Here is a 25,081-nt window from a genome sequence, read left to right on the forward strand (position 1 = left end):
ATGCTAACAAAATAGGCTTCATAGAAAACTAAAAATCGAATGAGGAATCTATTAGCCTAGGTTGGCTATGCCTGATATCTAAATATTATTGTTATGGCCGAACAATACAATTCCCGCCGGGTGGTGCTGCTAATATGTCAGAAAATTCAGTAATTACCCTCCTGTATCTCAAATTTGTGAAATTCGGTAATCAATCAAACTGCAGTTACTTCTGTACTTGTAAGTTTTTTTGTGAACATGAGTTTGAAAATAAAGATGACCAATTCAAACATATTTTTGACTGGGTGTGGGAGGGAAAATACCACAATGCTTGCTTGACATGTCCGCAAGGTGTGTCGGTGACAATCTAATACGCCAGTTTCCCCTTATGACACTTTCTCTGTTATGAAAAGTTTGAAATCTTACACTAAATGTAGATATAGTAAGATTTTTGCACGTTTTAGTTTGTTTTATTTTGTGGTTTTTGCACGCTTAAGCTTAAAAAATGTCAAATAATGATCAATGTATTTGACAATAAAAGTGTTTGTTTTGTATTGCACTGTTCATATATTCTTGACATTATTGTGGCCCGCTAAAAATAATAGTGTGGCCCGCGAGGTCGACAACCTTGGACCACCCTGAAATAGAGTGTTGACGAACTAGATCAACTCGACGTCATGCTCCAGTGAGCACGCGCACAACAAGGAAATTGGCGCTTTACATGACGTAGCATAACGATTTTGATTACTTGCGGAATTCCCTGCAGCAGCAGCAGTGGAACTACTAATATAACCAGGGATTCCATCGATCTGGAACCCAAAATAAGGACGACTGGAAAAATGTCTGCATTGTGAGCAGAAATAGCTGGCTTTACTATGGCCTCCAGGTTAATGTCACAATTACAGACGTCACAGTGTGCGAAGCACTCACCCTTTAAGCTTCGTTTAACTTTGAATTTATTCCCGTACTCATCACAAAAAACGTTCTTACATTTGCTCATTTTTAAATTTAGGCTAAAATGACCACCACCACGACAAAACCTGGGATCTCGCACACTAACAATGAATGCTTCATGCCTATCTGTGCCTCGCTTCTTTGTGTTCCAAATAGGATTGTGTTGCTTTTATGAAGCTTTGGCGATGAAACAAACAACAAAAAGCTTCCTTTATGAAGTCCAAATAAGACAAAATAAGGACACTCAAGCCAAAGTAATAAGCCTAAGTGATGAAGGCAAAAAATCAACTCTTGTTCCCCATCTCTGCCTGATTTTCTTTTGAAATGCTGCAAAACACTCATGTTCGCTAAACTCGGTTTAGCAGATAAATAAACTGCAGTTCACGAAATTGCAGCACGTAATGTCTACCTATATTGTTACGCAACAATAGAGGCAGACACTACACAACAGAAAGTAACCGACATAGAGAGGTAAAATGAATTTATTGATTCAAATACACGGCATTTAAATCGAGAAACAATGAAACCTTTATACTAAATACAATATGAAAAGTTTTCAATCATATTTTAGTTATGTATAACACAATTTTGTTACTTGTCGCGGCGTACTCTTTAAAAATCACAGAATTAGGTTATATGGCGATAAATTTAACGGACTCCCCTGACTTGAGAGGACGTTCTGCTTCACAATCCATATAGCTTGAATAATATGCGTGTTAATCCATTTAAGAATATGGTGGCGGGCTGCTACACCTGCCCCTAGGTTTTGGCATCTTATCCTAGTAGTTTGAACCGTCGATTTGAACTTGCTGGCAATTGAGGTTGAACTTAGATTGAAAGTATAATAACGGATCACGAAAAAACATGTTTCGTTTTACACGGCTTTTCTTGAACCGCCAGATAGAGTGTGGATCGTTCAAATCGGAAAATTTTTCTGTAAGTCAAACAAAGCAGGCGGTCGTAGACGGACAAGTAGAGAAGAAGTTACTCTCGGCAAGGATAAAATATGATTCTTTTAACGTATCCACTGACGTAGACGTCCATTCCAGTCAATTCGTTATGAATAAAAATGGACGCAAGACTCAATATATTCATAAGAAAAAAAATGTTGGAGTGCGGGAACCTATGTTTAAATCAGTTTCTAACTACGAGCTGCCTATATTTTGCGAATGGAAAAGATCAAATTCTTCCGTTTGGTCGAGTTATTGCATTGCCATTTCATAATTTTAAACGCATTACTCAGCCTTAACTTCAGTATAATTTATAGTAATATTGTTAAAATTAATTCTGATATTAAATGGTAATTTGATTTGATATTGTTATTATTATACATAGTACATACAACCAAATTTATCATCTGAGGCTAAATTAATCGAACTGATTATATGGCCTCATCATATTGCGCACCATACGCAACAAATCGATTATCTTTTACAAAAAAATAGATTATTAAAAAACATGGCTGTGGAATCGGGGCAGTCCACAATAAAATCCGGTTAAAAAAAATCTTCGACTCCGACTTCAATCCCTGGATTAGGCAAAATTTTAACTTGGAATCTAACTTTGAAGTCCGCAAAAATCGAATATACTTTGACGCATATATAGGAAACTTTACACTGTTTAGAACACTTCGTAAAGTTCCAGTTTTTTGTTTGTTTCAAATTTTTACTAAAATTCATACTTCGGAGAATTTAGAATTACAGAATATTTTGAAAATACGACTCCAACTCCAAGAAAACATGCCAAACTTCCCGATTCCACAGCTTCGAACAGATTTGAGTTTGATAATACAAATTCAAGCTCTAACACATTTATAATACTGATGCTTAGCGTTCTAGTACGAATCAAAATTTTTACCCCTCTGGAAGTTTATAATCACGCCATTTTTAAAACGACTTTATGGTTCATTTACTTTTGCTATCCACACGATTTACATACTAATAATTGAATAAACCGGATTTTCTTTATATATACTCGACTTATTGCTATAGTATTTTCCGTATCCCAGCGCTTGACCGCTGTGCAGCATGGTGAGTAACTTAGCTATGAAACTAACACAGCTTAACAATAAAAGCCTAAAATATTATATAAAATTATGACTGCTCAGTGCCCCAAGGATTGCATGACCAGGGTTTGATTAACTCGTGGACCGACTCTGACTCGTAAGCCGGCCTCTCAACGCCAACGTTATTGAAGAGACATCGAAAAATCTCTATTTGTTCGCCGATCTGACTAGTAAAATATATAGGACTTTACTTCCCGCAGATAAAATACCATAGTTACGAGATTATAGCTTATTTAGTTTCGTTCTCTTTCAAACGTTAAACTGTGCCCCGTGGCCGCGAGTATGCCCCCAGCGAAGGTATAATCTTTGATTGGAAAACAATTCTATTTGTCTTTACGACATCGGATATATGTCGATATCATTTATGAATGTTCGCACAAAACATATGCACAGTTGGAAATTTATTATTGTCGGGATAATAAAATCAAGATATTATAATGGATATGCAAATTTCGAACATATATGCAATCTGTCGCTGCTTTAACTATTCATTTAATTCTAATGCATTTAACATTACTTACCCCCACAAGAGAAAGCATTTCAAAGCAAGAATTCCAATCGCTAGGAAGTAGATGATCGCCGACGGATAACATCTCATTTGGATATGCGAGAGCTTTAAATTGAGTCGAAATGAGCGTTTGAAACATATCAAAACTAACTTGGGCAAGCTTAATGCTATTACTTTATCAGTCAAAGCAGCTTCTCGTGGGCACCTTCCTGCAAATACCCAAGATACCACCACGGATTGAATGCCCGGAAATACTGGTTGAGTAAGCATCATTAAGGCCAAATTAGCATCGAAGTTTTTGATGATGTTGAGATTTATCTATATTACTGTAAATAGGCTATTATAGATTCAGATATTTATTTTTTGTCGTGCAAAAACATTGTACATTTAAATAAATGGTAAAAATTAAATAAAATCATTGAGCAAAAAAAGTACAATATTTGAACTGCAATAGACGAGGGTTCGCGAAGAGATTATCAAAAGTAATCATGTCAGCGACACCATTATAGAAGCAGATTAGGTCAAACAATACTGAAAAAAACAGCAAAAATAATGAAAACAATTTGGGAACTAAAATGTACGTGAGAACGGAAGATTCAATAAATAGAGTATTGACGAACTAGATCAACTCGACCTCATGCTCCAGCGAGCACGCCCACAACAATTTTGATTACTTGGAGAATTCCCTGCAGCAGCAGTGGAACTACTAATATATATATAATAAATGATTTACTGTATGTGTGAAAAAAAGACATAATCAATTTATTTTGGGTTGCAAAGAGTATACCACAGTATTGAAGAGCGAATATATAATAATACAAAGATGGTGATAGCATATTATGAAAATATAAACAAATAAAGATAACACACATTATTGAAAAAGTGAGTTAAAAACAGTCTAAGATACATTCCAATTCTGCCAGACTACTGACAGATATATGAATCTAGGTAAAAAACATTTTAGCGCTTTTTTGAATGAATTATAACTTTTAGAGCGATGTGTCTGGGAGCGTATTACAAAGTTTCACATCGATGAAGATAACAGAGCTCTGTGAACGATTGGTAGGAAAAGCGAGGCACATAGTAAGAGCTATTGGCAGCGGAACGAGTTGAATAAGTGTGAACACACATTTGTTTGACAAAATAGTATTCAAAAGCCATAGGCAGTTTATTATTACGGTGTTGGTGCATGAGTTGCAGCACCTCGATTTTATAAATGTCTGCCATTTTGATTATTTGATTCTTATGATAAAGACCAAGATATTTGAATGAGCTAACGTTATCAAGAATAGTTCCTTCAATCTCAATTTTCAAAGATGTCTGTGACCTGGATTTGCTTGGAGCTGATAGCATAGTTTTTGATTTTTCCACATTTAATGTTAATTTGCTTAGTTTCATCCAGTTAGCTACTTTTCTCATTTCAGTGTTCACTCTGGACTGACGCACATCAGGAGACTTATCACTATCTAGAAGGTTGGAATCATCAGCGAATAATTTTGTAAATAATCTGCAGCTGTGTGCAAGATCGTTGATGAAAATTAGGAATAATGTCGGGCCTAAGCATGATCCCTGTGGGACTCCATGTGTCACAGATAAGGTAGGGGATCAGTTTGAACCCATTTGAACAAATTGTGTTCTGTTTGTCAAGTAATTTGCCAAGGGTTGGTTTGCTACTCCTCTAATTCCATAATGTCACAGCTTATAGACTAAGGGTAGGCCTACTCCTAAATGATGCGCACAAAGATGTCGCACAACCTGAACCCTAACCTGGTACGCAACCTGGGTTCAGGTTGTACGCCATCTTGGTGCGCATACTCCAGGAGGTCCAGACTAAGATTTGGTGATAAACGGTGTTAAACGCTTTCTTAAGATCTAAGAAAGTTGCACTAACATATTCCTTCTTCTCTAATTTATCGTATATGTATATGTGATATGGTGTCTAGAATTGCATGCGAAGGGGAATGTTTAGCTTGAAAACCAAATTGTGATTTATTAAGTACAATTCTATTAATCAAGCGTTCGAATACCTTGTTAATAACAGATAGAATCGAAATGGGTCTATGATTTGATAATGTTTTGTATTATATACTCGTTGATATTGAACTTAAAAATCTGAAGGTGTATGATCTACTGAAAACACACTACAATTATAAAAAATACTACAATTATAAAAATTAACACAATGTATAACTGTTACGTGGGAAAATGATCATTTCACATTTCGAAAATAACACGTGAGCTACTTGATCTCAAAAATTGGTGTGTCAGATAAGACGCGAAAATTCATTGACAATAACCAGTAATGCTAACCGGTTCGCTGATCTCATAAAATTCCGTGAGACCGTTCTATAGAACCGGTGCGAACCGGCTGAATCCCACCACTGGGTACATGTATCCCAAGAGGTACATTCGACTTTTCAAGATTAGATTTCTTTAGATTTAGATATCATTCCAAGACTTTTAATCTGCTATAAAATATTTTTTATCACCTTATTTTAATTGTTTGAAGAGCTCTTTTGAAAGTCACATTTTCACCAGAAGAGGCATTAACTACAATAACTCCCAAGTTTACTTTCACAGTTCCCATGGCTTGTTTTGTCCAAGCATAACACGAAAAAAAGAAGCTGATTTAGGGGTAACACTAGGGTGACCATACGTCCTCCTTTTGGAGGATTTGTCCTCCTTTTTCGTTGAAAAAATTGCGTCCTCCGAGGACGCTCTAAAATGTCAAAATGTCCTACTTTTTCACTAGATAAAATATTTAAAATTATATCTTTTGATATGGTAAGATAATTTTGAAGTAAGTAGAGACTTGCAATATCATCATACATAGGCTATGACAAGCAATGCATTGCGTTGTGATAGAATACACACTCTTATTAAATGCATACTCGTTTATAAGGTAAAAATCGTTTTGTTCTGCAATTATTTTTTACGTCATTTCACGTTGTATTTCACAATATAGTAAAGTTTCGATTTTGGCAGAAAATTACGTCAGCAGACCCAATAAATTATTCCGGAAAGAAATACCTTTATCACTCAGGAACAAGGAAAAAGTATCCATGCTTTAGAAAAGGTAAACTGATAGCGAAGCGGAGTGCATTACATACGGCTATGAGTCTATGACACTTTCGTTTCTGTGGCGAATAACGGCAAGCTTAGCAACAGTTGCACATTGAGAGTTCAAGCATAAAACAGCTGTTAGAGAAGAATCATCATCAGCGAAAGAGACCGACTATATTTTGCGCCTGCAACTCATATTGGAGAAAAGGTTGCTGTTGCCGGAGCGTTTCATTGTGTAAAACATCACCAGAGTTACAGATCTGACAATTGTACGTCAAATCTAATGAAGAAGGTTTTCCCAGGTTCAAATATTTAAAAAAATATTTTATGCTCGGACGAAAGTTTGAGCATTTTCTATTTTTCTGTTTGTGATAGAATAAACAACTGCCTGACTGCAGCCACAATGGCCAAAAGAACCATTTGAGTTTGTTTCCTATTTGAGTCTGCTGCTAATGTAAGGCTGGCTCCTTGCTGATTCGAACAATTGTTATGTGTCCAAATTTACATTTTAGAGTATAGTAGTCCAATAGCCAAAATTGTTTTTTATTTGTGGGGCTTACTCCTCACTTTCAAATAATAGTGTAATAGTTGAAAATTTGCCCAAACTGTTTCATTTCACAAATCTCATCATTTAAAAATTGATTTCACGGAAAAAAATCATTTACTTTTATTTACTTCATTTTTTTGTTTGTTTTTTCAAATTTTGTTTTGTGAACTTTAATCATTTCTAATAGTCATATTTTACTGTAAATTAATTAGCGTAAACTTGGAGGGGGCTGACTTCGATGACCGCATGGTTGTGTCGCTCCTTCCAGTCTATACCGAAAAAAGTGTATTTTTTATACCTATTATTTATTTATTATCATGACTGTTTTTTCTGGTTTACGAAATAAATATCTCTCTCTCTGTACCCACTAAATTTGATTGACACTTTTTGCAGCCAGTTCTACGATATTGAAAAAAATAACTCAACAATATTCACGAAGGAACTGCCAAATACTCATGGTCTAATGACAAATAAATTGATTCTTCTGTGGATGTTTTTTTAATCCTAGAGAATTCAGCATATATATAATGTGTAATCTTAGGCACAGAAATGAGGTTCTACCAAACGACGTGTCCTTGGCAGCGCTTGTTTTGTAGTAAGTAGCATCGGTATCATTTTAGTTTATTTTGATTCTTAAAGGTTTGCATCTAAGGTCTGGGAAAACGCAGAAATTTGGCGACGACAGTCCGACATTCCGTGTCTGGACGGAAAATATTTCTTTCTTGCGCATCCCAAGATCTATTTGTCTGGTATGTCAAGCTAGCATCGTAGTTTTCAAGAAAATTAATGTAAAACGTAATTACGAAACGCGTCATAGCAAATACGAGGAATATATTACCAGTTGATTTAACGCTTTGTCCATAACATAGAAACAGCATCATCCTGCACATTGATGATAAGTAAATAAAACAATGTATCGTGTTGGGTAATAAATAAGAAACTGTCACGTAAACGTCTAATTGTGGAAGGCTTTTAACACAGGAATAGCACGCTACTGGAAATGTGTATATTTGGCCCAGTAGTGCATAAGCTTGCGACCACTGGTCTAAAAAAGCATCCCTTGATAAAAAATTTACAGCATAATACAATTTAATTTTTAAGTATCACGCAAAATAATATAAAATAGCACAATATCATTTTGTTAAAGTTAGTAATTGATTTTTGGTAATGGTAAAAACAGATCACCAAAATGTGGCAACTCACTAACTGTATAAGGTATAGTGATAACACTACAAAGAGGATAGGAACATCGTAAACAATAATAACACCAAAGACAACCAGTGAGTTTGGTATACTTTTAAGCTCAGTAGTTCTGTGGAGATTGGAATCTGGGTTTAGACTGTTTAAGGTCGGAGTCATCATATTAATCGCTTGGATTCAGACGCAGATATCTGTTGGCCCTAACAATTAATGTCGAAGGAACAATCTATAAATTTAATCTCCAATATTTAGTACCATATTAAACAACAGCAGACAGTTAAGCAGATAAACATCTCAGAAAACATAGATAGCCTACCATTACTGCATATACGTTGAAAATGAATGAATTACACAAATAAAATACTTACCGTATGCATGTATTGTAAGAGAATGCTGATCAATTATTTTCATGCTGATTTTATAACTGATAATTTTAAAGTAACAGTGCCTTTACAATTCGCAAAACATTAGCAAACATATGCTGGCGATCGGACCCACCAGTATGAAAGCGAAAAACATAAAGTGATAGGTAACTTCTATATATACTTACTAACATAAAATACAATACAGATGTTCCAGATAAAAGATAAAAAGTTTTTGTTGAATGTACATATTTGATAGGACTGATATACTCATCCATTTTCTACTACCTGAATATTGGAAGGTAGCAGTCGTATGGTATGACCAATAATACCAGACTAAGAAACACCCATACAAACAAACAAAAAGATCTTTCGAAGTCTATCCATCAGACATACACAAGACAAATATCCGACACATACTACAAATCTTGTAGTACAAATGAACAATAAGGCATGAGCAGACATATGGTGTGACAATAATACCAGACACCCATACAAACCAGAAAATGATATGTATCCAACAAACAGACTGACGACAAATATCAGGCATATAGTACAAATCTTCTAGTATGAAACAAACACTAAGGCACAGACAAATGATGCGAGACTCAGACAGACAAAATACTCAAATTTGCAATCACTAAAATAGTTGCAGACACTTGTATAAAATCTCTCTCCAAAAAAATATTTAGTTGAAAATCAGGAACTATTCAGATATTAAAAGACATGAAAAATTCGGTAAAAAGACTTCACATTGGTGTTACAATATGCGCTTTGAAAACAAAAACTACAGAAACAAGGCGATGTAAGACATTTGTATGCACCACATTGATGCAGTTCATAAATGGCAATGAGTGAAAATAAATGTGAGGTTTGCTAAAATTCAATGCTGTATAAAATCAAGGTTACATTATATCAAATTTTTTATTATAAAATCAGTAATTTACTATACAATTATTCAAATTATAAAACTATATTTAAATGAAATGTAAAATCTAAAAATAGGTGCTAGATATTAACTCGCAGGGTAAAGATACTGATATTATATTTAAAAAAGCAGGAACCTCAAAATTACACAATGTGACTAAAAATGTTAAAATATCGGAACTATGGCATTTGCAACGATATGTGGAACTATGGGATTCAGAGAAAATGAAAAAACTATTTGATTTTTAACTCTGCCCTCTACACAGAGAAATTGATTTTTCACTAAAAATTTGATATTTTGAAATAATAATGCAAAATTGAAAATGATTGAATAATGAATGACTAATTGAATTCAAATAACACAAACTGAAATAATACTATTATCATAACCAATTAATATTGGGTGATCCTTGATGCAATATTATTAACTCTAGACTAACTTGGGTTGTTAAAATTTTGAAGCATTACTACTGCTATTTACAAGTAATACACTTTTTCCATTTTTGGTAATTTTGTTTGTGGTTTTTATATGCTATACGAGAGAATTTTACCAAATTTCAAACGTGAAATATTTAATGGTTTACCAAGATATTATTCTATGAATATGCTAGAACATCAGCAAAGGTTATCTATAATTCAGTTGAATTCTACCAAAATTATACATTATATCATATACATTTCATGGTTTCTACTTTTTAAAATTATTATCACTTTATTCCTCTTGTTGCACTTCATTGATTAAGAGTGGATCCTGTACATCTTCTCCTGTTGCCGGTACATTTTTCTGCTTTCCACGATATGTGATCAGACTAACTAGTCTGATAAATGGAGACTCGATCAGCATAGAAAGACAATATGCTCCAAATATTGACATGAACAAAAGACCTGTAATGTAAAGATAGCATTGTGGACTGAGAAGATGTTCAAACAACGATACTCCAGAAGTATGTGAAATAAGATGGCGGGAACCGGAACTGTACCAAGTTAGGGTCAAGGCCATAATTTTATTCCAATTTTCCCTATAGTAGTTCTATTACAAGCTCGAGGACTAGCCAAGTGACTCCCGTAGTTCTTGTACCTGAAATTATAGCCTAACCTTAACCTGAGTTCTGGTGTCTGCCATCTTGGTTCACATACTTCGGGATTACTCAAACAACAGTTGCTATTTAAGCATGATTACGAGAATATAGAATATCTAAATTTGCCAACAAAGAGCATATACAATGTATATTAAAAAAGTTTGTTTCAGTAATGCAGATGACAGTGACTCGATAAGTTTCAGAAATTAATAGAAAGCCTTCCTGGTCAAAATGCGAGACCTCAATCGCTCAATAAGGCAATTTTCCATTTCATTTAAATCAGGGGTGTGCAACGTTTAATACAAGAGATCCAGATACAAATAACATGGTGAAACCATGGGTCGCACCTTCATTTACCATATACTTTCTGGTAGTTACAGGCACAAAAATTCTGGTATTCATCTTATGACACGTTCGCTTCACATAAGCTAGCTGTTAGGCCATTGTGGCGGATTGGACTTACCGGTACTCGTGCGTACCAGATTTTTTCTAAAAAAACACGTTTAATAGGCTGTACAACATTCAAAATTGGCACTTCTCCGCGGGCCACACAATTTTTGCTTGTGGGCCGCATTTGGCCCGCAGGTTGCACACCCCTGATTTAAGTATTCCTGCAATGAAGAATCTATTCTCTGAAACTAATGATACCAATTGTTTTTAAACTTTATGTCAGGCGGCATTACGCCAAACGTATTTAGGACTTGTCGTAACTGCGGCAGCAGGAATTAATTTAGATTTGATGATTTCGAATAATCAAATAACGGATTTCAGTCATAGCTGCATAGGTTACCGGCACCACGATTGGTCACTTGACCTTTGTCTTCATATACTTGAGCAATGTCGAGTAGTGTGCTTAGGTTTCTAGTAAAAATGAAACAAGTACGGATAATTTACAAGCTTGTAGAATTATGAAGACTGATACTGATAGCAAGCAAGTTATATTTGCTTTGGATGTCCAGGTAAGTAAAGTGGTCAAAGATAAAAACATTTTAATATCTTGATTTACGAGTACTATTAACAACTTACCGACATAGTAAAATGCAAACATGGTATTGGAGAAATGTACAGACTGCTCTTGAGTAGAGAACCACCAGAACAATATGAGAGTATGAACGAGATATATGCAATATGTCAATCTACTCAGTGGAACAAATAACTTCCAACTCAAGAAAGTGTTGACAGGACCTGTAAAATTAGAAATTATAAAATTGGACCTCTCTGAAGTTTTAGGCAACATTAATATTCAGACTTCCTAGTCAAAGCATGTAAGAGAAGCATAATTGTATAGGGTTGAAAATGATAACTCATCCTCATCTTCAAGTTACTTCCAAAATTTTGTCCTGTTCGAATTGACCGAGTATTTAGCACAATTCCAAAAAATTGACAAAAATCATGATTTACTACTAGGAGTCCTGCTGCGCACTAACAAAAATGTATTTTTGTAAGGTTTCGATTGACCAAAGTCAGATTTCCGCAGTGGGACTCTTGAACTGCATAGTATGATCATATTTATTCCTGCTACAGCATCCTTGCATTATACCAATTTATACGCATACGGATCCAATTGCCCAAAGGCATAAAGGATAGGGAATTAGTCTCGTACAACCCAAATCATAATCATGATTAAATTCGTAAGAAAAAAAAAATTATTTGGATGAAACTGGGATCACGAATAAAATTATATTCTAAATAGGGAAATTTATGTTTAGCAACGAAGTCAACTAATACTGAATGACTCCTATTGCTCAGAATAGAAACTTTGCAAATGAAACTAATTCCAAATTACTCGTAAAATCATGTATAATATTCTAAATTAATCCTGGTACGTACCACCATATCCAGATGTACATGCAATAACCACCCATGCAAGACCGACTGCCCATATAGGACGGGACATTGCATTGTAGAAAGCAGAGAGACTGACCGTCATCATTGTACCATCTTTCACATATGGCCAAAGACCGTATAATACAGCCAAGTTCAAAGCCGTTGCAATTGCCCATCCAGCCGCAACAAAGAGCTGGAAATAGAGTATTACTAAAAAGGTGTACCTAGTAATTAATAACAGCAATACAAAATTTTAAAAGCAAAATGATCAACAAAGGTGTACTTAATAAATATAACATAACATTGATAGAAATTAACAACATGAAACATAGATATGCTAGAGCCTAGGAAATGAGTATTTTGACCGTTCTTGTCCAACCTGTCGGGTCAAATTTGTTCTGACATGTAATTCGGAGCCAGAAATTCACTAAGAGTCCCCAACAGTGTATTAAGATAGCTTGCACAAGACAAAGATTTTTTTCAAAATTCTATTTGATCGTTCATCGGAGCGGCAATCAAAATTTTTATATCATGGAGTGAAAGTCAAAATTTATTTTCTCTTGAAGTTTGATCCAAAATATGGAGATTCGATTGTATATTTTTAATTCTCCAACGTTCCCAACATATAATTCAAATTTTAGAAGCTATCAACAAACCTTAGTCATTCTGATTTTGCAATTAGTGGCATGTAAAATATATCCAGTAATCATCCCAATTAGGTAAACATGGATACGACACCAAGGTTTTGTGTATAAGTCACTCCAGAATGTATCCTTAGGTGACATAGGTGGCATTCCTAACCCATTCATTCCAACCGAATGATCGGTGCTATTTGGTGATGGACCAGGTGTTGGTGGAGGGTTCATTAACATTCTGAAAAATAATTTAATGCAAGTGAACATGAAAATAGATTTGAAAAAAGTTGAATTATTTTTCCAAGTAATAACCTCTTCTTTATCATGGCTATGAAGTTTGGAAAGTTTAAAACAAAAATCCAAAATCAATAAAAAATTGCTAAACTCCTGACATGATATCTCTGGTCCTAATCTATCCAGTCTGATCTTGAAAAAAAATTTTATTAGATGAAAATAAGAGGAATTTGACCCAGTAACGATTAAATTTAATAAATCAGTGGTCAAGGTACTACTCAAGAGGGTGGTTCTCAAACGGTGGGGCGCACCCCCCACAAAGGGGATGTAGACAATTTTTTGAGAGGGCGTGAGGCTTATTAAAAATAAAAATATTCGTAAGATTTGATCTTGACCGCATCATTTTGGATATCTACATTTCTTTATTTTGGATATTTATGTTCCATCCAAGTTTTTTCGATGGATTTTTTGAATAAAACATACTTTCGCTTTACTATCTGTTATTTGCTGCTTATTGTTAGTTAGGTATTGTTGAGGTGGGGCGCAAGACTTGACAGATTCTAAAAAGAGGCCGCAGCTTGAAAAGTTTGACCCCTGATTTAAAAAGATCGACTGGTACTGACTACCAAATTTAATACACCCAGCATGAGGTATAGGATTTGAACAAGAGACCTTCCACCGGCAAGTCAACAATGCTAGTTCCATCGATTTAACCATTGACTAATATAAGTAGAATTAAAATGATATTTCAGAATCGGTACAAATTAAATAAAGATTATCATTAAATCAAATGCTGAGTGAGTCAAATAAAGAATCATCTATCCTGAAACAAATTTCATAAAAATTACCTCAGTAAAAGAGAAAGACCGAGGCTTTGTGGTTGCTGTTGATAATGAGAAGATATCACACCACTAACTAGAAGACTACTGAATATTCCAAACACCAGCAAGTTGATTCCAATTTTTGGCTTCCTGAGCATGAAAAAAATGAAGCATTTTTAGAAGAAGGTTCACACTGTTGTTGAAAAAGATTTTATAAGTAGTCATGATTACATAAGTTATCATGCATTTCAATTTTCAAGTCAAGTTTATTTTTTTAAACCAGTAAAAAAATCATAACAAGGGTATATGAAGGCTAAATAATGGTTGACATTAAGTAGAATCTTTCTGTAGTTTCTGTAGTCTTTACAATTTCCAAGTAATGGCCCAAACCTGCTCAAGTAATGAAAGTTGAAGTCTAAACCAGTCTGAAAAAGGGCAAACTATTACTCACCTAGTCAAAATTATAATAGATATTGGAGCCAATAGGAAAAATTGCATATCATTAGCTAGATACCATGCCAGAGCGAAACACTGAAAAAAGAACAAATTTATATTGAAGATTATTCGACATTGAAATGCACTAAAAAAAATAAAATACAAAATTTTACAGTAAAATAAAAAAAATTCTATCACTATGCTATGAGTTTCTTTTTTAAAGTCTTTTTTGAAAAATTTCAGCTGTGTTCTTTTGGTGACACAATCTAAGTCATTCCTAACTATCAGCGGCCGGCTACTTTGGAGGTTATCTTTTTTAAACAGTTGTCCGCAGACAGATTTAAATGTTGAAAAATCTCCCGAATCCTGTAGGGAAGATCTATGTGCGAGAGGATTACCGGACTCCTCACATTTGCAGGGTAGATTAGCCTATGTATTGGGCAAATCAAGGCACTCCAAACTGGGGTTCCAGACCCCCAGTTGAGTCACGAAATGGCTCAATGTGGGTCACAGTAAAATCTTTTTTGACACTAAGTTATGGTAAAACAAAATATCAAGTCAAAAATCAAATTTGAAAAATTTGGAACCAGTACTGAGACCTACCATCATCTAAATAGAGTCAAGATTCGCTCATCTGCGCGAGTTTGTGCAAGCACATCACTCTCATTACAAGTATTGTCAAATTCATTGCTTTTTCTCAGTATTATAAAATTTTATTTCATTTTTATTCTAGTTCCTCTGGATCACGAAAAAATTTGGCTGTGCTAAGTGGGTGGTTTAGAAAAAATTTGAAGAACACCGGAATAAGTCATAGAGCAGACTGCCTTCCATCGAAGCCCATGCATCTAAGCATGTAAATAATCAATCCTATAACCAGGTGAGAGTCTCTTGTTCAATCATATTAACAATCCAACTGAACAGCTCAAATATAAAAACCTATTAATTCTATCCACATTGCTCGTAATATCAAGAGAATGTATTTTATGCATTTCAAATTATAGAAGTCATTTATATTAAACAAAATGCTAATAACGTAATAAGAAACATTGTAAGACAACTAGGCAGTTCTTTCTCTCTTACCTCTCCATTTAATTGTGTAGGATAAAGATTGTTGATATAAAGTAAATTAGTCCACCAGTATTGATGACAAATAGCACTTGTGCCATTAACATGATTAGGCCACATTGGCCCATCTCCTAACTTACTATAAAATCCAACGAGAAAGAGAATTAGAAATGCATAGGCTGGAGTCAATCTGAAAATTGAAATGAGTAATGTGAGTAGTGCAACAAGTCTTTGTCAATTCCTATTATGGATGAGCAAGAAATGGCAAAATCTATTAATACAGGGTGTCCAAAAAATTTTGTTTGATTGTATAGTAACTAATACCAATTAAAATTTTTTATTGTCTTTGTTTATTAATAGTTCTTATTACGCTTGCAGTTCTGATTTATCATACATTCGAATTTATTTGAACTCAGTTGTTATTACTATAAAATCGGGCGAAATTTTTGGACATCCTGTATAGGATTTTACTGTTATTTTATGAAAAATAACTTAAGTTTGCATTGTAGGTCAGGGCCTCAAGCTCGAAACCCATGTCCACCAACCAACCCAGTGTGTATTTGGATTGGGCAGCGAAAGCCAAAATGAAAAGATTTCAATTATAATGATGGCTTATAAAGAGCCTTATTCAGAGTAAAAGCTCGAAGTAGCTCCTCAAATGAGTGAAAAAGCTTGCTTAGAGTGAGGGTAGCTGCATAAACTGCTTGTTTAAAGCCTTGTAAAGAGTGAAAGTGAGAGAATACCTCATAAAGTCAGATTCACTTTTTGAACAGACAGGTCAGGTCTTGCAAGATAAATGATAATTATTAATTGATTGATTATAGTGAATATCAATAAATAACAGTTACCTTAAATACCGATGCAGGTACATCAAAGGAACATTTAATTTTCCATTCTTGCGTTTTCCTTCTTTTAAACCCAAATAACAACACAGCAATCCACTTAAGAAGAAAAAAGTATCGACAGAGAAAGAAGCATTTGATACAGTTTGAAATGAGAATGATTCAATAAGCCAGTTGATAAGATCAATGCTATTATCTGCAACAAAAACAAATTTCGCTTAATAGGGTTAGCTAAATTGTTTAGAACAAAACCAAAAAGGAACATATATGGATAAGTTGGTCAAGAATGGTAATTTGGGGATTTGTGAATATTCCAAGAATAATAACCCTTATATCCTTTTTCTATATTCAGATTTTTGTTTTCGTCATGCAAAAAACAATACACGATATATGAAATAATAAATAAATAAAATCACAAATTACGAATTTCGGCTTGTTGCAGTTGACGAGGGGTCGCGAAAGACTTAATCAGCGACACCATCGTCTAATCAGCGACACCAATTGGAGACTACCACAGTAAACTTATAAATTCAAATAATTGCAACAAATAGTAATTAAACAAAAAAGCCTTTTGTCTCATGCTTCAAGAAATACTATCTACAGAGATATGATGAAAAATTTGCATATTTTCGTTCGACAATAGCCCAAAAGTAAAACATATTCAATACTATGTATTTAGAACTATTCTTCCACAATATATTTGAAAGAGTAAACTGTTTGATTTTGGATGTAGAAACAATTCAGTTTGGACAAATTTCAAAACGATTGATACGTTTTTCTGATGCTTCGATATTCCATGGTTGATTGAGATAAGCCAAGTTCAAGAAAAGATGGATCAATACTAAATTTGGAAAGATGCCTGGCTAAAAATGTCAAATATCTTGTTCTTCTGATGCTTCAATATTCCATGGCTGATTGAGATAAGCCAAGTTCAAGAAAAGATGGATCAATACTAAATTTGGAAAGATGCCCGGCTAAAAATGTCAAATATCTTGTATTTGTTGAGCAAATTGTTTTAATAGACAATTCATGTATATTTAATGCCACTGCTTATTTGCCCAGTGGCAATGCTAAAATTTACATTTTAAACATCTAAAAAAAAACTTTAGCTGTTGAAAAAAAAAAATCGAAGGAAAAAATGGTTACTTTATTAACAACAATTCCCAATCTCTTAAGCCAGTTTCTAACATTTATTGTTTTAGAAATATGTGAGTTTAAAAATCAATCACAGCGAACGTGAATCTTTTTTTGACATCATTTCACACGATTCCCATAAAAATGAACACACCTATATACAACAATGTCATGACGTAGGTATGTCCCAAAACAACCCATGATATGCTAAGAAACCTCATTCCATGCAAAACATCAATCGTTCCGGGCTTGTTGTCAGTGTTCAGAAGAATTTTTGTGTTTTCGATGATGGAAAATGCACGAGCTACCTTTACCCACACTGTTAAAAAAATAAAGAAATTTAATACTTATTTTCAATTTATATAGAATGATATCAAAAGTGATAATAAGTATCAGTGATAACAATGTAAAAAGTAGCGCTGGGGATTTTCAAATATCTGATGATTTTGGAATTGAATCGAATATTTTTTTCGAATCGAATCTCAAATACCGACCGTTTTATTGTATTGCATCCTTAAGATACATAAATTAGTGAAAAAAGTAATCTATCACCCAGACAGAGTGTTCACACACAATAAGTAACATGTTTAATTACTAGGCCTAACTCACTCGGAAGAAAAAAGTCAGAGGAGAAAAGTCAGAATTGCATTCTAAAATTTGACATGAATAAAAATGAGGGATTCATATTGACCTACGAGGTTGGGACAAAAACAAGATGGCCACGTTTCAAATAATTTACTATTCGATTCGACTGGAATATTTGATTTAAAATGTTCATCCCCTTATTCAGAGCTTGCTCTCAATAAGGTGGTATACCACACTTATGTAAGAGAATATTATATAGCGGAAAGCTTAGTCATTGTTTTAAACAGCTTTTTGAAGGGGGTCTGACAAAAAGTTACAGAATACAATTTACAAGATAAAATACAAGCCATTCAAAACGCTTAATGCCCTTTATTTGTGATCAATATTTTCTCATTTGATTGATTAACAAATCATTACCACCCAAAAATGGCATGTTGGTCTCACACATGGTTTATTTTATCATGAGGGCCAAATTACACTTACATTGCTAATATTCATGATCTTAAAAGTATGACATCATTTTTCATGCAAATATATGATGATGGTTAATACACTCCTAGAGCAATATTGGTACTACAGATATTGCTGATATTCTTTGAATGCAAAGGTTATCTGTACAAATCACAGACATGACATTTTTGGTGAATACAAGTTGTGCCAGCACTCCTTTGACTGTTTTAATTTACTTTTGTGGCAGAGTTCAAATAGAGTCAGCTTCTCATTTATTAATTCCATATTAGATCACTTCTAGTTTAATAAATTTCTTGTAGATAAAAATTATAAAGCAAGAACTCAGTCTTATTAATAAATTTTCTTGAAATGATAGAACAACTATCTGTTGTGACAAGATTTTCATATGTAATTCAGGGGGAGAAGAAAGCTGATAATACGGCTAAATCATATCACAAACCATGGCCCTTCTAGTTTACAATACAATATTCAAACCAACAATCCTATCCCACACAAGATACAAAATTTGAACCCACGCTAGATATTCAGGAGTGGGACAGTAATACATGCTTATCGGTACTCCCGAAGTATGTGAACCAAGATGGCGGGCACCGGAACGTAGTATGTGTACCAGGTTAGGGTTAGGCCATAATTTTATTCCAATTTTCCTTATTTTAGTTCTATTACGAGTTCGGGGACTAGCCAAGTGACTCCCGTAGTATTTATACCTGAAATTATGGCCTAACCATAAGCAATCATGGATTGTTTAACGTATATTTTTTTCGAAAAGTAGATGCATGAAAGGCAGAACAAATGAAAGGTTATACAAAAAAGATTCAAAGCTAAAAATTCTTCAAGTGTGTTAGGTCCCTTTTATCCTGAAATTTAATTGAGCGAACCCACCTGATTCACTGGCGCAATTACTTTCTGATGACACTCCATAGATTCCATCTCCACTGACAGAAAGATTTCCACTATTTTTTTGATTTTTACAAGAAACAAATAGATCAACCATTGTTCCAAATGCAACAAAAGAAAGTAGGAGACAGAATATGAAGCTGAAAATGGTAATGGTGACAAAATCAAACAGGGTTTCAAAATTGAACAGGCGATCGTAGTCTCCCTGCAAAGTTACAAGTCAGCCTAAATATTTTAAAATTTTCATATAATATATTTTTAAAGGTGCGTATAATTTTTGGTATATTTGAAAGCAATCGATTAAAGAGTAAAACTTGAATTTAAAAGTACAATGAAATCGCTATGGCCTAATGGTTAAGCGTTACACTTATCCATATTGGCGTCGCATGTTCTCAGGTTCGAATCCCATGGCCACCACATTACCCAGGGTGTAATAAATTTGGTAAAACGATGTCAATCTGTAAAGATTCCGCTCTTTCCAAGAATAATATAGTATGTCATTTCTTACGTCTTATGGGCGTAATTTTTCATGGTGTAACACGACTTCAACCAATTTAAATTTCCATCAACATAACAAAATGTATATCAAAATAAAATGGGAAGATAACAAATAGAAGCATACCTTTATCAGTTATTACTAAATTTTATTGTGGTCGGTGAATTGCAATTTAATTTAGGGCGTAACCGACGGGGACTATGAGTTGCAAACCACATACTAACTTTATCATCAAATCAAAGTACCAATTAGAAATAAACAATGGAAATTATACATAATGGGTGCCAGTGCTACTTATTGACTCATTTTCTCCGATAATAATGTCTTCAAATAGTGCGAGTGTGAATTTGTTATCTAAAATGAAATCAAATTGATTCCAATTTTAGACATTAGTGGTAACTGTAGATTTAAAATGATGAAACTGGGTCTGTTTCGAATAAAAATATACTTTTAAATTACTATCGATTTTTCTATGTGAGATCTACCGGTAATCACTATCATGAATTCATTTCCTGAATGAATATTGCAGAGCATGGATAAACCATACATCAATAATGACATGCTATTGAAAAAAAGATGAAATATAATTATTTCACCGTGATCAATAAAAAGGTGAGAATTATTTTCAGAAAACAGATTTTGAGTGGAGTTCTTATTATCACAGATGTGTATGTCATAAGAAATATTATTCCATTTTCTCACGATTAGTTTACAATGATTCTCAGTCTGTCCCTTTTTCAATAAATTATATTATCAAATAATTTTATTTGATAGGCCTCCTGTTTTTGTAGCTACAGTTATCAGAAATTGATTCAAACATTACACGAAAGAGTAGGCTACCGTAATTTAGTAGTGGAATCAAAAATTCATTCATGTATTTTCAAAAATATCCAATGTATTTGGGGGCTTGGGCCATCCATGTAGCAAAACCTGACTCTCTATGTATTTGTTTATGAAAATAGTTCAGATTTACTCAAAACAAGGTATGTTGCATTATTAGGGGGACAGGGTATAGATCCAAAGCTCTACCACAGCAAAAAAAGTATATCAACTTTGCAAAGAAAGAAAGAAAAATTTTGTGGACCGCAAAAAAGTGCAAATTTTTAATGGTGTCTTGCCCGCAAAACGAGTATGTGTGAGTGATTTCAATTTCTTTTGTGTTGCAAAGCCTACACCTGAGCTTGTGCGAAGCGAACGAAGTATGTCATACGAACAATAATCAAAGTTTTTGTGCTTGCATCTACTGGTAAGCCTATGTTAAATAAAGGTGTTTCACCTAGTTATTTGTATCTGGCCCTCCTGTAATAAAGGTTGCACACCCCTGCTGTAATATATCAGTAGCTGCTTGTACAAGGACTTGTTCAGAGCCAAACATGAACAAGTGCTGTATAAAAAATACTCACAAAGAGAATATATCTATTGCTGTCCATCCGATTGGTTGAATAGGGCAATCAACAGAAACTTTCTGATTGGAGGCATTGGCAATAGACTGAAGATGATCTATAATAAACTCTTCTGAGCAACTACTTGGAAGGCACATTCCCAATGATAATCCGAAAGTTTGCTTTTGCTTTGAAAAAAAAAAGAGCGATTTCTAAATGAAAACTGTTTCAGATACCATAAACATGTAATTTTAAGTTTTATTAAATGTCTTTATGGGATTTCATATCAGTTATGGTTAAATTGACAAAACTTGAAAGTTAAACTTCTTGAAATCTATAATATATTATAAACTCATTATAGAAATATTTTTCCATTCTTTGTGGTATGTATGAGTGTTTCTAGGAAAAAACAGCAATGACCAGATATAAGATTTTCATAGGAATTATTATAAGCAAGATCTCCTCTGAACATAGTTTTGAGCAACCACTATTAACACATTATTTGGGTAATATTAAACCAAAATTATGTGATAATCAGTGGAATGAGGTAAAATATACTAAAAATCAATAAAATAATTTAATATTGGGGTTTATTTGGTTAATTAAAAACAAATAATATCCCTACTCCTAGTATGTCGTATTCTGTTCCCAAGGTTGTTTCGCACCATTTTCCATCAAACTTCGTTTTTTTAACTTTAAGGCATTCATAATATAAGCCATCCCACTTGTAATTCCCCATCATAATTCCACTTTCAAGCTTTCCAGAGGCATCAAGTACTATAAATTTTTGCAAAATTGTTAAGAGCATAATATAGAAGGAGAATGTAAAGTGTCCAGAACCTCAAAGCGTCACAAGGTTTTTAAACACTTCTCGTATTTAAGCTATATGAAATGCTATAAAGCAGGGTTTCCCAAAATGGGGTCTGCGGACCCTATTGATCCGTGATGACTACTAAGGGGGTTCGCAGTGATATGAGAAGAGTCTGATCGATCTTTAATGATTTATTACAATCAAAAAGCCAAATTGCATCTCTCTGGTTGAACGTTGCGGAATAATATCCTTTGCTGTTAAAAAAGGCAATTGAATATATTATATTGCCTACTGCAATGACCTACATGTGCGAGTCAGTATTTTCAGCTCTTACCAATATGATGACAAAAATACAGGTCGACCCTCACTGTTGAGTCGGGTCTATGAGTTTGCTTGTTACAAATTGTTCCGAGATTAATGCCGTTTGTGTTGTGAATGAAACACTATTCTTCATCCTTGGTTAGACACAGAAATTAAAACGGCATAGAATTGGAGTCCGTCAAAACTCAATATCACAAATAGGGATCTACGGCTCAAATAGTTTGGGAAACCCTGCTATATATGCTACTATCGGTTTTACATATTCATCCTGGGAGAGAGAATAAGATAGCTCAATCATATGGCAAACCATGGCTTCTCGTCTAGTTACCAGTCCATGTCTAGTATGGGAAAATTAGCAGCAAAATATAAGTAATTGCTCAATTAAAAATCACGAGATGTAAAATATACTTCATAAACAAAAATTATCAAAACACCATTTAAAAATGGAAACTTTCTGTTAATTTTAAGAATTTTATTCCAGTATAATTTAAGAATTTTGAATATTATTAAAATTGATATATTGAGCACAACAATAATAATTATCACCATAAGTAACTTACTCAAATTTGACATAAATTATTCTTATGCCCATGATAGCGCATTTGGTTACCTTGTAATGCATACTTTTGTTGGAATACAGCATCAACAGAGAGGTCAACAAGTGATTTGATACAATCTGTGCTATTTTCTTCTGATGACAATTTGACACTTGTTATTAGATTTTTATAAGTATTTGACAACAGATCCTGAACTTCCTGTACTTCATGCTCTGATTTCCATATATGCTGCTTTTGTAAATTTTGAACAATACCAATTTCTGGTTGAAATTTTGTTAATGGAGATGAATCCAACAATGCTTCTGCCACATTCCCAAGTATTACAAGTCCGAGTAGCAACTGAAATAATGCCATTCCATGCATAGGGGTGTGACTTGCTTGCGAGAATAGTCAGATGGTTCAGGTTTGTCTATTCAAGCAGGATGAACATATAATCATAAATTATTTCTTTAATGACTAGCAAAAGAAAATGAGACATAGGAGCAATTTTAGGAATGGTTTTGGATGAAAGAAACAAGCATTTGTCGCAAAGTGAGTGACAGCATGACAGAGTTTGCAAAGTCTGAGAGTGATGCTAACCATGTCTGAATGAGGCAGTATGGAACGCATGATTAGGAACATAGCGTACTACCTCATGCGGTGTGTCTCCGCACCATCCACAGATCCATGATGCCACAAAATTTGAGATGTGCGATTTACATATATTTATCTCAATATGATTTACATATTCATCTCAGTCAGTCAGTGGAGAGGAAGGAAGACAAGACGACTTAATCCTGTAATAATATGGCGAATCACGGCCTCACAGTCCGGTCACCAGTCCATATCTGCATATGGAGTACCGGTATTGGATTAGTTAATACTAGTTAGCCAGTTATTTATTTTCAGTTGCATGGACTCGTATGGCATATCTGCATATGGCTGTATGATGTGTGTTTATTTTTTCCAGCATATACCAGTATACTGATATATAAAACACAATTATGCACACCCAGCTGAAGCACATACCAAAGACTGAAAGACAGAAGGAGCCCATAATTCGGTATCTGTAGTCGAGTTGTCTCTGGTGAGTTGTCCGTGTTGTCGAGTTGTCCACATCCCTCTGTTTACAGCCACAGGTAGGCTATATGCAGAGATCTGGATATGCTCCACAATCAGACCTAAAAAACGATCCTTTCTGCCTTTAAGAATTCCGCTACAAGCACAACAAAACGCTCCAGATATCTTAGCTACAACCCTGTGGTTGCCAAGTCAATATTATAATTATTGGGTTACATATGCTGGTGCCTGCACTGAAAGAAATGTCTGCATATCTACAGGCGTCTTTTACTCTTTTATACTTCTCATTTTTACAAACTTAAATCGCAAATGATGTTAAGAAAAACGTAAAATCACGCGTTGCCATGTCCCCACTGTTAATGTATTCTGTGGACGAACAGCTTCACTTTATCTACAGACGATACCGGTAATACTTATCTTCTAAAAAGAGCCTCTTTCTCTACTCTAGTAAACAAATCTTTAAATATAATTCAGTAATTACAGTATGTCTATAATTTTTGCATGTTGCCTAATAGTTGTTCGCAGAATTATCACATAGAATTATATGAATGACCGGGGAGGCAAATGTCTATTGATTTGTATGCTGCCCAATGTCCATAGACTACAGGGGTGGTGACTCCTCTACGACCCATGGGCCGGGGCCACGGCCCATCTAATTGGGCCACATGGGCCGTGGCCCATCAAGCTATGGGCCGCGGCCCCGTCAGGAAAAATTCAATTATCTTACCAAAATTTTCAATTTTTACAAAATTGTTAATATTCGAACCAAAAATTAAACTCCTGTAGTATGTGTACCAGGTTAGGGTTAGGGCAAAATTTTGTTCA

General features: G+C 34.3%; 1 protein-coding gene across 1 annotated transcript; it reads right to left on the reverse strand.

Moving 5' to 3' along the window:
- Window positions 1-8,536: 8,536 nt before the first annotated feature.
- LOC120329667 (nose resistant to fluoxetine protein 6-like) lies at window positions 8,537-23,865 on the reverse strand. The gene is made up of 13 exons (XM_039396392.2): window positions 23,251-23,865; window positions 22,134-22,285; window positions 21,530-21,696; window positions 19,616-19,770; window positions 17,832-17,996; window positions 16,550-16,739; window positions 15,717-15,891; window positions 14,653-14,732; window positions 14,229-14,351; window positions 13,168-13,384; window positions 12,515-12,704; window positions 11,711-11,869; window positions 8,537-10,490 (listed from the first exon to the last, which is right to left on the reverse strand). The coding sequence occupies exons 1-13, from the start codon at window positions 23,558-23,560 to the stop codon at window positions 10,318-10,320; spliced, it is 2,256 nt and encodes a 751-aa protein (XP_039252326.2). The 5' UTR covers window positions 23,561-23,865; the 3' UTR covers window positions 8,537-10,317.
- Window positions 23,866-25,081: the final 1,216 nt, after the last annotated feature.

The sequence above is a fragment of the Styela clava genome, chromosome 12 (genome assembly GCF_964204865.1).
Source record: "Styela clava chromosome 12, kaStyClav1.hap1.2, whole genome shotgun sequence".
Classification (NCBI taxonomy): Eukaryota; Metazoa; Chordata; class Ascidiacea; order Stolidobranchia; family Styelidae; genus Styela; species Styela clava.